The sequence below is a fragment of the Alligator sinensis genome, unplaced genomic scaffold, assembly GCF_000455745.1.
Source record: "Alligator sinensis unplaced genomic scaffold, ASM45574v1 scaffold29_1, whole genome shotgun sequence".
Lineage (NCBI taxonomy): Eukaryota > Metazoa > Chordata > Crocodylia > Alligatoridae > Alligator > Alligator sinensis.
In genome coordinates, this window is record NW_005841933.1 from 2599713 (window position 1) to 2614979 (window position 15267).

Genomic DNA, 15267 nt, shown 5'->3' on the forward strand with positions numbered 1-15267 from the left:
TGTTCGTCAAAAATTTAAGGTAGGTGAAGAAACGGGAATCATTAGAAATGGGAAATAAAGGCACAGCTCAGCTGTAGAATTGAAGAGGAAGTTGAAATTTATGCAGTCGTAGCTCACCATGACTTAGAGTTGGTGCTGATGGGACTTGGCACAATGGGCACTACCATATATCTTACTCAGGCTACAGTAACCCATCCTTATAGTAGGGTCTCATAAGCATATTTGCCCAATATGGGCCATGTGTTTTATAGTCATGCTCAGTGTTGGCTACATTTAATCATGTTCATAGTTAGTTTCCATTACTGAACACATGCAGTTTAATGATAGAGAATGTATTTAATGAGGCTTCCTTGCATGTGAATGTAAGACAAGGAGCCCTTTTCTTCCATACTGATGGGGGGAAACCTCATCTTAAATTTGAGTAAATATGGTAAGTGTGTTCTGAAATACTTTGGCAGACGAGGTTCTTTGAGTAAAAGTGGTATCTTTTATTAGACCCAACTGAATAGTTGGAAAACTTGTTCTTTGCAAGCTTTTGGGCACAAATACCCTTCTTCAGGCATAGGGGGAGTCTGATGCTGTTTTGTGTTCTCCTGGATGGAATAGAAGCCAATATGACAAATGCAGGCCTGTGAAAATCCAAATGTTTGGCAGTGAGGATCAGAGGCCATGGGGGACAATAGATATAAGATGGGAGGTGGGGAGGGTTGGGGAATATTGACCTGGTGATAGAATATAGCTGGTAAAACTTAGAGCGGTTACCTGGGGTTATCGGATGGCAAGCAGGGTTATAATGTGCCATAAATCCAGTGTCTATATTTAGTCCATGATTTTTGTATCCAGTAGATTTATGAAGTTGAGTTTGTAGGCTCATCTGTGAAAGGTGCTTTGTAAATTCCCTTTGAGGACTAGAACTGAGAGGTTGGAGAGAGTGGTTGTCTTGTGAGAAGTGTGCACCCACAGGTAATTGGTCATTTTTGTCTTTGATAGATTTTTGGTGTGCATTCATTCTGGTGTGCAACTGTTTGGTTTTTCCTACATATTTTCCATCATTTAGCCCTGATGGCAAATCTCTCTCTCTCTCTCTCTCTCTCTCTCTCTCTCTCTCTCCAGTCTCACAGTTTTAATCCTCAAAGGTAACCTACAAAACACCTTTGGTAGATGAGCCTATGAACTTCGCTTCATAAATCTACTGGTTACAAAAAATCATGGGCTAAATAGAGATAATTGAATTTATGGCACATTATAACCTGCCTGCCATCTGATTACCCCAAGTAACCTCTCTACATTTTGCCAGCTACATTCTATCACCAAGTCAACATTGCCCCCTTTTTCACACCTACCTGTCTCTCACCTATGGCCTCTGATCTTCACTGCCATGCATTTTACATTTTCACAGACCTGCATTTTTGCATACAGGCAGTCCTCGTCTTACAATGTTTTGAGTTGCAACGTTTCACACTTACAACGTTTATAAATTGACACCCTGTTTCAACTTTCTGACGTCAGTTTCGACTTTACAATGCTTGATCCGACGTGACGCCACACCAACGAACAAGTTTGCTGCATCACCCATCTCCCTGGAGAACATCTGTCCAAACTTCCTTGGACACTTTCCTTAAGAAAGCAGACAAGACTCCAGAAAAACCTGCAGCCAAGACTCCTGAGAAGACTCCAGCCAAGAACCCTTCAAAAAGTCCAACCAGGAGCCCTTCAAAAAGTCCAGCAAAGTTACCTCAAAGAAGTCCTTCCAAATCAATATGATTTCTATTTACAACATAAATACATTAATGTAGCTATATTACTCATCTATAATTGATTGAGTACAAAATTCTGGTTTGTTTTTGGTGAAAATAGGGTATCGGGCCTTGGTTCTAGAACCAGTCCCCCATTTATAACATTGTTTCCTATGGAAAATCTGTTCTGAGTTACAACGTTTCAATTTAAGATGCTGGTTTCAGGAACCAATTGTGTCTTAAGTCCGAGGACTGCCTGTATTGGTTTCTGTTCCATCCAGGAGAACACAAAACACCATCAGACTCTCCCTGTGCCTGAAGAAGGGTGTTTGTGCCCAAAATCTTGCAAAGAATAATGTTTCCAACTAATTAGTTGGTCTAATAAAATATATCACTTTTACCTAAAGAACGTTGTCTGCCTATATCCTTAGGCCAACACGGCTACAACAAACACTTCTGAAATACTTTGGCATTTTATAGCCAATGTTTCAGATTTTATAATCTGATTATATTCTTATAGACTGAACCCAGCTACATCTTGATTTTTTTCAAGATGAAAAAACATAGGTTTTCTATACAATCAGGTCATTGAAACTGTTTCCCTGTAAAGTCGTGGCAAGAGATTTACCGTTACTTAGCTAGCTCTTAGCATTGAATATCCCTTAAATATTTTAAATGTTTACACCAAAATAATCACATGCTGACATGTTACTATCACTTTATTTTGAACCCCATTTTGATAACAAATGTGTGTGCATGTGTATTCATATTAATTATTCATTTTATAGGAGCTGAAATAGACTGTGAAGATAAGAATGGAAATACTCCATTGCACATAGCAGCTAGATATGGCCATGAACTACTAATCAACACTCTGATTACGAGTGGTGCTGACACTGCAAAGTAGGTAACATTTACCTACTTGGACACAAGCTAAAATAGTTTAGAAATGTAGCAGTTGGATAAACTATAGTAATATATTATTTTTTCATATTTTGCAAACTTCAAGTTAGAAACCCTGTATCATAGGGTATGGACAAACATGCTTTATTTTAGTTTTCTTAAAAAGAAAAAGTAGCTGCTTTTTAGGAATGTGCAGCAGCTGTCACATCTGCTTCATCGTGTAGTTATAACAGTTGGTTAAATCACCTTAACATTGACCCCAAATGAAGAAGGATTGGAGCAGTTTTGCTGCCCTTGTGTTGCTATAGAATCATACAAACCTAAGTCTTGCATCCTGACCGCTTATATCTGTATCCTTTGATAGGCTTGTTGTTTTTGTCTATACCAGGGGTGGGCAAAATGGCGGATGTGCCTGGAAGCCAGACTCCATTTCCTAGCAGCCCCTGCCTGTATTGCTGCAGCCAGTTTCCATGGAGACCCCAGGAGGTGGGGCTGTGACAGCGCAGGGCCACAGTTTCCATGGAGACTGGCCCAAACAGCACTGGCAGAGTGCGGCTAGTCAGGGAATTGTTTGCGGACCCAGGCCAGGATTCTTTGGTGGTGACAGCATGGTCCAGAGCTGGGGGACAGCTGCGATCCGCTGCCTGCACTCCTCTACCCAGGGCTAGTGGTCAGCAGATCACAGCTCTGACCCATCTCCAGCTTGTGCTGCCACCACTGCAAAATGCTGGCCCTGGCACCAGCCCCAGAGCAGCTCCCCACACAGCTGCATACCCTGCCAGTGCTACTTGGGCCGGTCTCCATGGAAAACCTGGCCCCGCACTGTCATGGCCCCACTGCTTCTGGAAACCAGCTGCAGCAATGTGGGCAGGGGCTCCTGGGAAATGGAGTCTGCCACAGGCCTTATCTGGCCCGTGGGTCAGACTTTGCCCACCGCTGGTCTATACCTGCGGTCTTCCCAAGGACTTTTCCAGTAGAGCATCTTATTAAATAGGCACACTGGATTTTACACAGGAAAAAAATACTTGCTAATTTTGATTATTTGTAAAATATATGTTTGAGAGATGCAAAACAAAATCTCATCGTTTTTATATAAGTGTCACTCTAAATCAGGGGTGGGCAAAATGCGGCCCGGGAGCCAGATGCGGCCTGCCAGGCCATTCTATCTGGCCCGCGAGGCCCCTAAAAAATTTAGAAAATTAATGTTTATCTGCCCCTGGCTGCCTGTCATGCAGCCATTGATGGTTTACCAAAACTTAGTAAGTGGCCCTCCACCCAAAATAATTGCCCACTCCTGCTCTAAATGTATGTGTTAGGTTTTGATTAGATCAACTTTTTTAACATACTAAGAGATTTCCCAGATCTATCCATTCTAATTATGTGTAGTTTGGCATGCAGTCTTGTTTAGCTTTATTGTTATGGAACTGCGATGTCTGATTATGGTGTATCTTAGGCGGGGTATACATGGGATGTTTCCTCTCCATTTGGCAGCTTTAAGTGGATTTTCAGACTGCTGCAGAAAACTCCTTTCATCAGGTAGGATGATCTCTTTAAAATGTTTTGTTTACTTTATACATAATTAGTAATCCTCAGTGCTTTCAGTGTGGAATTAATATTAATGTCTTATTACAAAGTATATAGAAATGAATAGTTAGTTGACTTATAATTGAGGATCTGTACTAGATTCTTTGAATTACTAACCATAGTTAAGTTCACACTAGCTTTCTGTGGTAAGCCCCGATTGAAATCTTTTAGAATTGTACCAGGAGTGAAGCAGTGGGCATGAAAGCCCACAAATTTGATTTGCACAGTCTATAATGATTCAAAACACAACGTGATTTCAAAGAGTGAGGGAGCAAGACTCTAAAGTCTGTAAAACATAGTTACCCCCAGCCATCATGGCAGTCTAGTGCAATTTGGCTTACACCAGTGATACCCAAACCTGTGCCCCCCAGGACTCTAAATTGTGGTTAGCTGCATTAAGAAAATAATTATAGCATTGAATTGCATCAAGACCAAAACTCACTTTGGCTCATGCATTGTCTCCACTTGGGCCCAGGTAAATGTTAGCAAAGAAGGGGTCCTTCTCCAACATAACTAAGTAGGGAATCTCTGGAGGAGGGAAAAGGTTGAGAAATAGAAGATGAGAAATGGCCACAGTATAGATTTCCTGATTCTCTTCCCCAGCCCCAGCACAAAGTAAAACAGCTTGCTGGAACTTACACCAGGTAACAGCTGTCCTTTAGGGACTATATTCTAGCTAGGAACAGGAAGAGTACAGCCATTTTGCTTTTCTGTCCCCAACAGCCCCCTCTACTCAAGGTGCTACATTAGATGTATGCATACTTCAGACTTCCATAGGTCTAAGGGATTTTCAACAGAGGACTTGCAGGTGATTTTTTTCCTTATGTGAATTGGGCAGAGGGGCATAGTCCAGGTGAATCATCTTCCCTGAAGAAACAGCATTGGTCACTTTTTAAATATACTTGATCCTCAAACTGAACAGGTTGAATACTGCTATCCTAGAAACTTTTTTAATATATGGAAGTGAATATTGATACATATCTTTACTCAAAGTAAACCTCTCTTTTGTGGAGGAAGGAGAAATTGATTTACATGTATATTCAAAATCTTGAGAGATACTTAATTTGTCACCACTCTTTACAGACTTTGTGAAGTCAGTTTTGCCGCTGTGATGGATAGCCCTTAGGGAGGTTCCGATGTCAGGCAATTTAGTACTCTGTGGATAAACAGGATGGAGAATTATATCTGTTGGAAGGGAGGGAAAGCACCAGAATGGGGCAGTGGAGAAGCAGCCCATTTTAATATTAATAATGTAACTTAAGTTGGACTTGGGATGCAGGAAGTGAGGAAGCTTTGGGTGAGAAAGTAGTCTGGGGGAAAATGGAATTCATTCCTTTGCAGATCACTAGTTTTGGTCACTGAATCCTTAAAGTTTAAAAAATATGAATTCCCAGGCAAAAACAAAACTGGAGTTCTGGTCATAAGCATCTGTTACTCAGGAATAAAACTCTTAAAAGAATATTATAGTTTTCTCAAACCATAACTGTAGCTTGAACACTTGGTTTCTTCTTACTATTATTATTATAACCTCAATTTTAAACTAAGTATGGAATTGCACTGTTAAAGTCACTTTGGTAAAGACTATGAGGATTACAAGTTATCTGTGTTCCACCCTGCATGCCTGTGCACTTTGTGTAAAACAGATACATTTTGTGAAAGAATATTTGATAGGTCATTTATGAGAATATATGAATTGCCACACTGGATTTGGCCAGTGGCTCATCAAATTTAGCATCCTTTCCAGGTGTAGGCAGCAACTAAGTATTTAGGGGAAATATGTGAGAAACTTCTTCATTGAACATTTAAAGACTAATCTGCTCTTAAGAGAAGTTTCTTTCTAACCTCTATTAGAGGCTGGCTTATGCCCCAAACATGAATTTGTATATCTTAAAAAATATCATATAATGCAATTTAATTTTCTTGTTATTTTATATAATGCTTAATCCTTTTTTGAGCCTTATAAGACCTGAGCCTTCATAGTATCTGTGAAAATGAATGCTACAGGTTCATTTTGTGATAGTTTACAAAAGCGTTTCCTTTTACCAGTTGTACATTTCGTTGACTTTGACTAAAATTCCAGGTTAGATCTTAAGTTTTTTCTCCTGCATGAAGATGGGGCTTAGGGCAGAGGCAGTGCATGGCTTTCCGAGGGGGAAGATTTATTTCCTTCATTTTCACAGAGCTTTATATAAATCTCAATTCATCATCTTAAATTAGAGCAGGTCTTGAGCTATCTCATCTAATTTATGATAGCTGAGTGTATCTTATCTCAGTTCTCAACTGCAGTCAGTCAGACGAGCCCTGTCAGTGTATGTGGAAGCAGTTAATATAGGAGTTGATTCTGTCACCGCTCTAGATAAGAGCTCCTATAGGAAAAATCCAAAACTTTGTTTTCTACAAAGTTGTGATACATGAGCACTATTTTTCTTTTACGTGCCCTGTTCTGCCCCTCCTAATAACATTCAAGAACTATCTTAGCAAATCCCCAGTTATCCCTCAATCTACAAGCTTTGAATAATTTAGAAATTGATATGATTGTGGCTGGAGCACATGCACATAGTTAGCAGGGGAGTAATACTTTAACATGTAAAATTGTGACTACATGAAGTGGGTGTGTGGAGTATCTTACCTGAACATCCTGAGTATGGTATCTTTTAGCAAAGATACATGTTTGTGTCCACTGACTGTATAGAGACTTAAAAATATATATATATTATCTGCTGTAGTGAGAAAATCAACATGAGCAAAGCAAGACACTTAGATCATCGGTCAATTTTCATTGTCACTAATGCAATGGTGTATGGTTTTGAAGAGTTGTATAGTCCCTTGCATTTAGGAGCAAACTTAAGGCTGCTTTGGTGATCTTAACTGTGCATCTCCATACATTCCAATATTTGGGTTTAAGTAAGATCCTAAATTTGAATTTCCAGGGTTCTTACAACATTTTTGAGAAAACTACACCATTCTCTAAAGGGTATTTTTCCCCTTAAGTAACTGGTATTTACAACCTTCACTCCAGCTTAATGAAGGTCTTTGCCTGGGAATAGAAAACTAAACTGAAGGATGAAATTAATGAGAGTAGCTTCTGGATTTAGTAATGCTGACAGATCCACTCTTAAAATGATTGCTATGCAGAACATTGTATGTTAAGGTGAGTAGTACTAGCTTATTCTTAAACGTTGCTATTACACATTTTTTGCAAATTTTGTTTGGCAATATTTTTAAACAAAACCAGTAAGCAAAGATTATTCCATCAAGAACTTCTGCTAGCCCTAATGCCAGTTAGCTTACATTTTCATTGTCATTCCTCCTTATAAGTAGTCAAAAACAACATGGTTCTTGAAATACAAAATGCTGCTATTTGCAGTATTACAGATAGTGAAGGTTTTTTAAAAATATTTTGACATTAACTGTTCTAACAAATATAAACATGCATTATGGCATTATAACTTAGAAACTGCTGATAGCAATTTGGTGAAAGGGATGAATACTGTTTAGTGACACCATATATTAACTCTTTTTGTAGGCTTTGATATAGACACCCCAGATGACTTTGGCAGGACTTGTCTTCATGCAGCTGCAGCTGGCGGGTATGTAGCAGCATTGCCTTCAATTTTACTTTTCAACATTACTTATCTTCCTAGTCTTTTCTCTCATCTTTTTACCTCCTTGGAGGTAGGTAAATATGAATATAATTTAAGAACACAAATTTGTGAAATGCTATTTCTACTTGGTAATTTAATCAGTAATTTAATTAGTGGCCAAGCATAATCAGTCTTGTACCCCTTTCAGGTTTGGGATTAACATGGATTTATTATACAGGAGGTTTGCTAACTTCTAGAATTTACAGGCAGAACCATCCCTTGTGGGGGTGAATCGGGGTGACTGCCCTGTGCCCCACGCTTTGCGGGACCCCATGCACTGTGCCATACAAGCCCCGCCAGCTCCGCGCGCCGGCCATTTGCCAACCTCCCCACCCCAACACTGCACAGGCCCCACACAGCCTGATATGCCCCAGGCACTGCATGCCCCTAGGGTCGGTTCTGTATACAGGTCTAAATTGTGATATTTGCTATAGCCCTCTGTTTAGGCTATGCAGAGATCCATATGTAAAGGAGCATCGCAGACTGTGATGAGCCATGGAGCCATCTATTTTCTTGTCTTCCCAACAAGTTGCTTATGAGGAGAATACTGTGTCACTTCAGGTAGTCCTGAAATAAGATGAGCAAAACTGAAAGAAGGCTTCTTAACCCCCTTTTTCCCAGCACAGCTGTATGTGGGCGTACCACAATCTGCATGTATAATATGGAGCTGGTTTTCAATTTATGAATGTTTAGGCTGCTTGGAATCGTTAGTTGGACCCAGCTTGCCCAACATCTGTATAGATCAGGTGCTTTAGTGAGGCTTTTTTGGTGCTTTTATCTAACAGCTGATTGAATCAGCTTCAGATAAAAGCACCAAAAAGCTCCACTGAAGCACCTGATCTATATAGATGCTGCAGAGCTGAGTCAAAGTAGCACTCTGATTCTTTCAGTAAGGTGCTTTTTTTTAAATATCTGCAAGCAACCTTACTTATTTAGACAAGGTGCCTTCCAAAAAAAGAAGAATGTGTTGGATATTTTTATTGGTATGTAAAGGAAATAAAGGAAAATGTGAATGAAAACATAGAACAACTGGAGAAACCCATCAGTTAACCCAAAATGTTCATACACTGTGTATGGTCTGGATTTAAGTTAACCAGAAGCAAGGAAATACTGGCCACCAGTACTTGCTAATCAGTTGAATTATAATCCAGATTATTCATATGGTAGGAAAGCTTGAATTTAACTAGTCAATGGGCACTATAAGCAATTCTGAAAAAAGTTTAGGTCTCAATTATGCAACTAAATAATGTAAGTTCTTGAATGTTAAGCAAAGGAGTAAGCTTATTGAATATGAAGTGTGCATATAAATAGTTTTAAGGAGGTTCATAAATACATATTTAGTCAAAGTATGTAGTTAGTATAAAATTAGTATGCTGCATGTAAAATTCTTGAGTTCCTTTGGTTTTTGCCAAAGTCTACTTGAAAACACAAATATAAAAATAAACAGTAAACTCAAGTTAATATGCCACTGACTTAATTTGCTGCTGTTTAAATTTCCTGCCAGCACCGCTCTCTTCACTCCCATAATCAACTCTTAAAATTAGTCATTAATGGATAGTTTGTCATTATTTGCATTGTATTCCCCTTGAAATGGTGAATTAACCAGAATCTAAAATACAGTGGATCTTTGTGAGTAAAGGTGGGTGATATAATATGGGCAGTAGATCATGGTACATATTCAGGTGCACATTGCTTTAAAAACAAGTCAGGTTGACAGTGCTCCATGTACATCCTGTGTAAAGAACTCGTAAACAAGTGAGGTTTTTTAGTAAATTAAAAGAAATAGTAGCTTTCATATGCATATCTTATTTCACAGTGATAAAAGTGTAAAAAAAAAAAAATTGGGCTTGAATATAAAAACTGTCACTCATGATGTAATTTGACTTTCCTCCTCAGTTTTAAGCTTTGTTCCACAGTAGTATAACTTTCTTGTCAGTCTGATAATATTTTACATCTATTGTCAATAACGTTCATATTGCAGTGGTAAATTCATCGTTTGCATTGCAAGCTTTCTTTTTCATGAAATATATGAATAGATCTTGAACCAAACAAACAACATTTAGAAACAAAACTTGCTCTAACCTGAATTTTGGCTACAAACACCCGGCATGGAGTAATTTTTTTCCTTATTAATTTACAATTCTTCCAAATTAGGAGGGCTTTTCTATAGGAATTTGGGTTAATCTTCTCAACTCTTATATAATGTTAAGGGCCTTTGAAATCAACGTAACTTCCACCTTTGGACCTAGGATTATTTATGGGCTTTAGTATTTATTTTTTACACAACTTTTAAAGTTTGTTTTAAGTGGAATTTTTAATGTAAAATATCTCTCTTCCATCGCAGTTTAGTTTAGTTCTGGTAAAAAAGTTATGATAAATACCTAGGCAGCAATTCTGATATTTTGGAAAACACTGACTGCAAACTATATATTATTCAAGCAATGTGGCATTGTTACAGGAATTTGGAGTGCCTAAACCTTCTTCTCAACACTGGTGCAGACTTCAACAAAAAGGACAAATTTGGGAGGTAGGCCACAACGTTCAAAATCAAAGTAATGTGGTATTTTATTGAAATGCACATTCTATGTGAAGGAGCCCGTATTCCATTCCCCTACCCAGCTTTTTAGTAGTAGTGTAACTGATCAGGGAGCAGCTGTCCTGAGGACCACCCTTTTTTAGCCACTGCTATTGTCAGCATGATAGCTGCTGTGTCCCTGCGTGTTACTGCTGCCCTTTTGTACCTCTGGTTTTGAGCTAGGTATTATGGTATTCGTAATAAATGAATGGGAGTCCAGTAGAGGCACCTTAGCCAATTTTACCTGAGTATAACATACTAAAAGCCCCTGGTTGTTTTTGTTTTGTTATGAGAAGCTATTTATTTCCCTCTCAAACTCGCCAGTTGCTTTGATATGTTAATGCTTTTATAGAGAAATGTTATATATAAGGCATAATCTGATGCTTGCAGTGCTCAGCTGTGGAATTATTGAAGAATGCCCCAGTTAATGCATCTTCTTAGTGTAGAAGTCCACTTTATCATCTTGTGTCTGAACATTTTGCATGCATATTCTAAATAAAATCTGAATTCCACTATTAATATAGGTTACCATTTAGGTTCCTGTGTTTACCATTACTCTCTCCCACCTCATTTCTTCTTTCTCTTACTTCTGTCCTTAGCTCAAGAAAACTATATAAGTGCAGGCAGTGTGCAAGGCAGTGAAAGGAATCACTGTCCAAAAAGAATAATAGACAAGTAAACAGAGATGCCCTGGAAGAACCAGAGGCGAGAATTTATCATAAATATTTTTCACAGCATTAGCTGTGTTAAGAAAAGATTTAAAGGAATCTGATCCTACAGTCCACAGCCAAGCTATGCGCGTGGAGGTCAGGACAATCATCTGTTTATGAACTGTTTCCTTTTGAAACACCACTTGTGTTCTTGGCTGACAGCTGAGGGATCAATGGTGGGAGCCTCTTCTTTGAAGTTGCATGTAAGATTTTTAATCTGCTCATTATATTTGAACCCGCAATGAATTTATTTGAGGTCATTGCTGATGATGGAAGGATGACAAAGATCTGGAGAAGAGGAAAAAAAGGTTAACAAATAGGGAAGAAGGAAGGAAAAATGAGATAAGTAATGTAACTTAATGTAGGACAAAATTCTCACAAATGTCAAAGTCCCATTTTCAAAAGTAACTTGGACATCTGAATTTTTTATTTTTTTTGAGACTGGGACTTAAATCCTTAAGCCACTTAATAGCTTTTCAAATTTTATCAAAGACCTTTATTTTTGGGAATTGTGTATATGTTTTATGTTGGAAGGGTTTCTCTCAAGCTGTTTCTCCAAATAGTTTTCATTTGAACAGAAAAGTTCAACATTAAAAACCAAATTCACAATTTTTAACTTGAATTAGAAATTATTGAGCTATTTTTGGTATACTAGAACAGGAGGAAATGAGCAAATGATCCTTAAAGCTTTACATTTAGACCTCAGTTCTGCTCCCAAAATTCTGGTGAGCTTTCAAATACTGCTACAAGGAGTATCTACTTTGGATCTCTTCAGGCTGATTTAAATTTCTTCCTAAATCAACTGTCAAATTTGTTTAACCTTCATTTAGTGATTTTGCAGCACTGATGATTGAATAATTTTAAGTGAATGGTTTACCATTAAATTGTTAAGCCATTCAGTATAATTGTTATCTATTTTGCAAACAGATAAATTAACAGGAGTCATTATAACAAACTTCGTCTCCTCATGTGTACACTTCCCCTTAACACACAAGATGTGCACATATTGGCTGACAAACACATCTCCTGAACTGCTGTTGCATTTTTAAATGCTTCACTGGCAATAGTTTTAATTATTTATGTATAATATATTGAGATAAAGTAACATGCAAAATTAAACAGATTGTAAACAATTTTTACAATTTTTATTTTATTTTTAATTTGCTACATCATTAACCTGTTTTTGCTATTACTTAGTGCTTATCTCTTTTTGTGTTTTAAATGTATACTGCAGAACTCCACTCCATTATGCTGCTGCCAATTGTAATTACCAGTGCCTCTTTGCCCTTGTGGGATCTGGAGCTAGCGTGAATGACCTTGACGAGAGGGGTTGTACTCCACTGCACTATGCAGCTGCATCAGACACAGATGGAAAGTAAGTATTCTGTCTTGTACAAAAGGCTGAATAGTTAAAGGTCTCCCAGCTGCTATATTTTGTTGTTTTATATTCTGAAATCATATTGGCCAAATGTAATATTTGGATTTTTTTGAGCATGACTAAATGAAATTTGACTGGAATGTGAGCTCGTTAGCATTATAAGAAATATTTCTGTTTAAAGTAAGTTTCTTTTTTAAATGGAATAGTTACACTGAGGTATATTGTAATCTTTCTCTTTGATTTTTAATGGCATTATTTTAATTTGGGTTTTTGCTGGGTGTATCTACACATACAATTAAGCCAGAGTGATAAACTCCAGTACACGTTGTGCCAGAGAAAACTACTCCCAGGCACAGTGTTTACATGTGTGCCTGGGACCACAGCAATTTGACCCAAGGCAGAACAACTCTGCCGGATGGCAGTGTTGAGTTGGCTGGGTAACAAGAGTGCTACAGTGTGGGGCTAGGAGGCAAGCGGCCCCCACACTGTAGCACCCTCGTGCCCCAGCCAGGCCCTGTCACAGTCTACAAATGCATCACAGAACACATAACTACTCTACTCTGCTGTACGATAAGACTGTCCAGTACTGTGCTATCCTATGGCGGAGTTAATTTACTGTGCCCTAATCCAGCACACGTTGACTGTGACACTTTACTGCAGAGCTAGTCCATTCCCCAGTAAAGCGCATGTGTAGATGCACCCAGTGTAAAGAAAATTCCTAACCTGTACTCTGCACAAAGCTTGAGTAAATATAGCTGGTGCCCTGACTTATGAAACTACCTGATAGGTACAATTGCTAGAGGCCTTTCTAGTAAAAATTCCCATATTTAAATTCTGATGGCAGTTCTTGTTGGAAAGTCCTTACCTCTATCATGTTTCTCATGTGGAATCATGGAGTTGTGGCTTCCACTGCTGGTGGGCAGGCAGAGAGCGCCTCACCATGGCAGCGCAGCCAACGTGGAGCTCCCTATGGTGTCAGCACCAAGCCTCTCTGCCCTCCTGCACCAGGTCCTGCCTGCTGGGCCACAGAGGCCCCCGGGGGGGAGGGCAGCAGGGCGGACAGTGCTTAGTCTGCAGCAGGCTGCCTGCATCCTCCACTACCCTCCATGGGCTCCACTGGATTCTGCTTTGCCCGTGCTGCTGGGGAGTGGGGGTTCGAGATGGCCATATGTTCCACCTTTGCATTTTGAAAAGGTGGTCACCCTAGGTGCTGCCAAATTCCCAAAAAAGTGTGGAGGGGTACCCTGACTCTAAAAAGGTTGAGAACCACTGGTATAGAGACTAGTTGTGTATAATTTGTAAGGATTTTTAAAGAATAATGATGTCAGTAATATTGGCAGTTTAATTACCCCTCAAAGCTTGTCGTTTTTATTGTCTATCTGCACTTGTCTTTTGTGTAGGGTTTTACTAGTTGCCAGCATTAGTTGGGATGAATTTTTCTTTAATTAATACCTTAATTTACTTCCTAGCTAGATTTTGAGTTTCACAATTGTTCCAGTGTCTCAGCACCACAATGTTTCTGCAGGTAACACTGTTTTGCTATCTTACAAAGGCCAGAATATGAATAGAGTCCCTCACCAAATGCTAGCATTTTACAGCCACTTATGACAGCAGCATATAAGGGACTTTGGAAATAACTCAGAATGGTCTCCAAAATGCTCCATATATTACTGCGCTGATTGGCTCTCTGAAAGACATAGCACAGCAGTGTGGTTTGAGGAACAACCTTTTATATTGATGTTGCAGGATGATTAAGAACAGCTGGGAAATGAGTTATGCCCAATTCATAATCAAGAGGAGAATAATATTAAAAACAAACTAAATGAATACCAGGCTGGTATATGAACACAGAAGGCAATGTCAGACAAATTTGCAATAAAGAGTTTCTGGAGTATTTCTCTAAACTTCTTGTATCCTTTGTGATAAAAATTTGTGTAGCTGCTTCCCGACATTACTTTGAGACAATAGCATTTATCCTAAAGATCTTGTCCCCATTTATTTCTGGAGACATTCTTTTTGCATCTTTATCAAATGCTTTTAATACTGGGTATTTGATCAGTAAGCCTCATTTCTGAACCAGATGAATTGGTTGGAAAAAATAGAGGTAAGTAAGCACAATTCTGTTTGTAAAGGAAATCTGTGCTTCTCTGATCTTAAAATTATTTGACAATCAACTGCTTGATGTATAAATGAGAAATCAGACATACTTATTTGAACTTTCAAAAATTCTTTGATAAAGTCTCCTATAAATGGGCTATCAAGGAAGCTAATTTAATCATGGGATGCAAGATAAAGATCCATGATAGATGAGACAGTTAGAAACAAAGATCAGTTTTGCTTTAAGTGTATTTTGCTAGATATGTTGGTGTGCAAGATGTATCAATCCAGATGGATTGCTGTAAACCTATCATATTTAACATATGTATTAATGACATATGCTTAATGATGTGACAAAATTGATGAATACCACAAAATTACTTAGGTTAGTCAAATGTAAGGAATAATAGAGAATGAATAAACCTATATGATGGGGTTGGTGAAATTCAATTATGATAATGCATGTTGAAAAGGATATTTCCACCCTATTTAAACATATCTCCCACAACATTCTGATTAATAAGCAAGGGAAATACAGACTAGATCAGGGGTTTTCAACTTTTTTTTTTAACAAGTGTACTCCTTCTGATGGTGGCGGATGAAGGGATGCTCACATGCAGGGGCGGGGGGGTGCTCGCAC

The 15267-nt window shown here is 38.6% G+C and overlaps 1 protein-coding gene across 3 annotated transcripts in view; it reads left to right on the plus strand.

Annotated features, from left to right (window-relative positions):
- ANKRD28 (ankyrin repeat domain 28) overlaps positions 1 to 15267 on the plus strand; it is a 162706-nt gene that overhangs the window by 118664 nt on the left and 28775 nt on the right. For all 3 annotated transcript variants that reach the window (XM_014517957.2, XM_025198934.1, XM_006019583.3), the window contains exons 10-14: positions 2525 to 2639; positions 4093 to 4175; positions 7750 to 7813; positions 10326 to 10394; positions 12387 to 12527. In XM_014517957.2, the coding sequence (XP_014373443.1) occupies positions 2525 to 2639; positions 4093 to 4175; positions 7750 to 7813; positions 10326 to 10394; positions 12387 to 12527 (472 nt within the window). The remainder of the gene's footprint in view (positions 1 to 2524; positions 2640 to 4092; positions 4176 to 7749; positions 7814 to 10325; positions 10395 to 12386; positions 12528 to 15267) is intronic.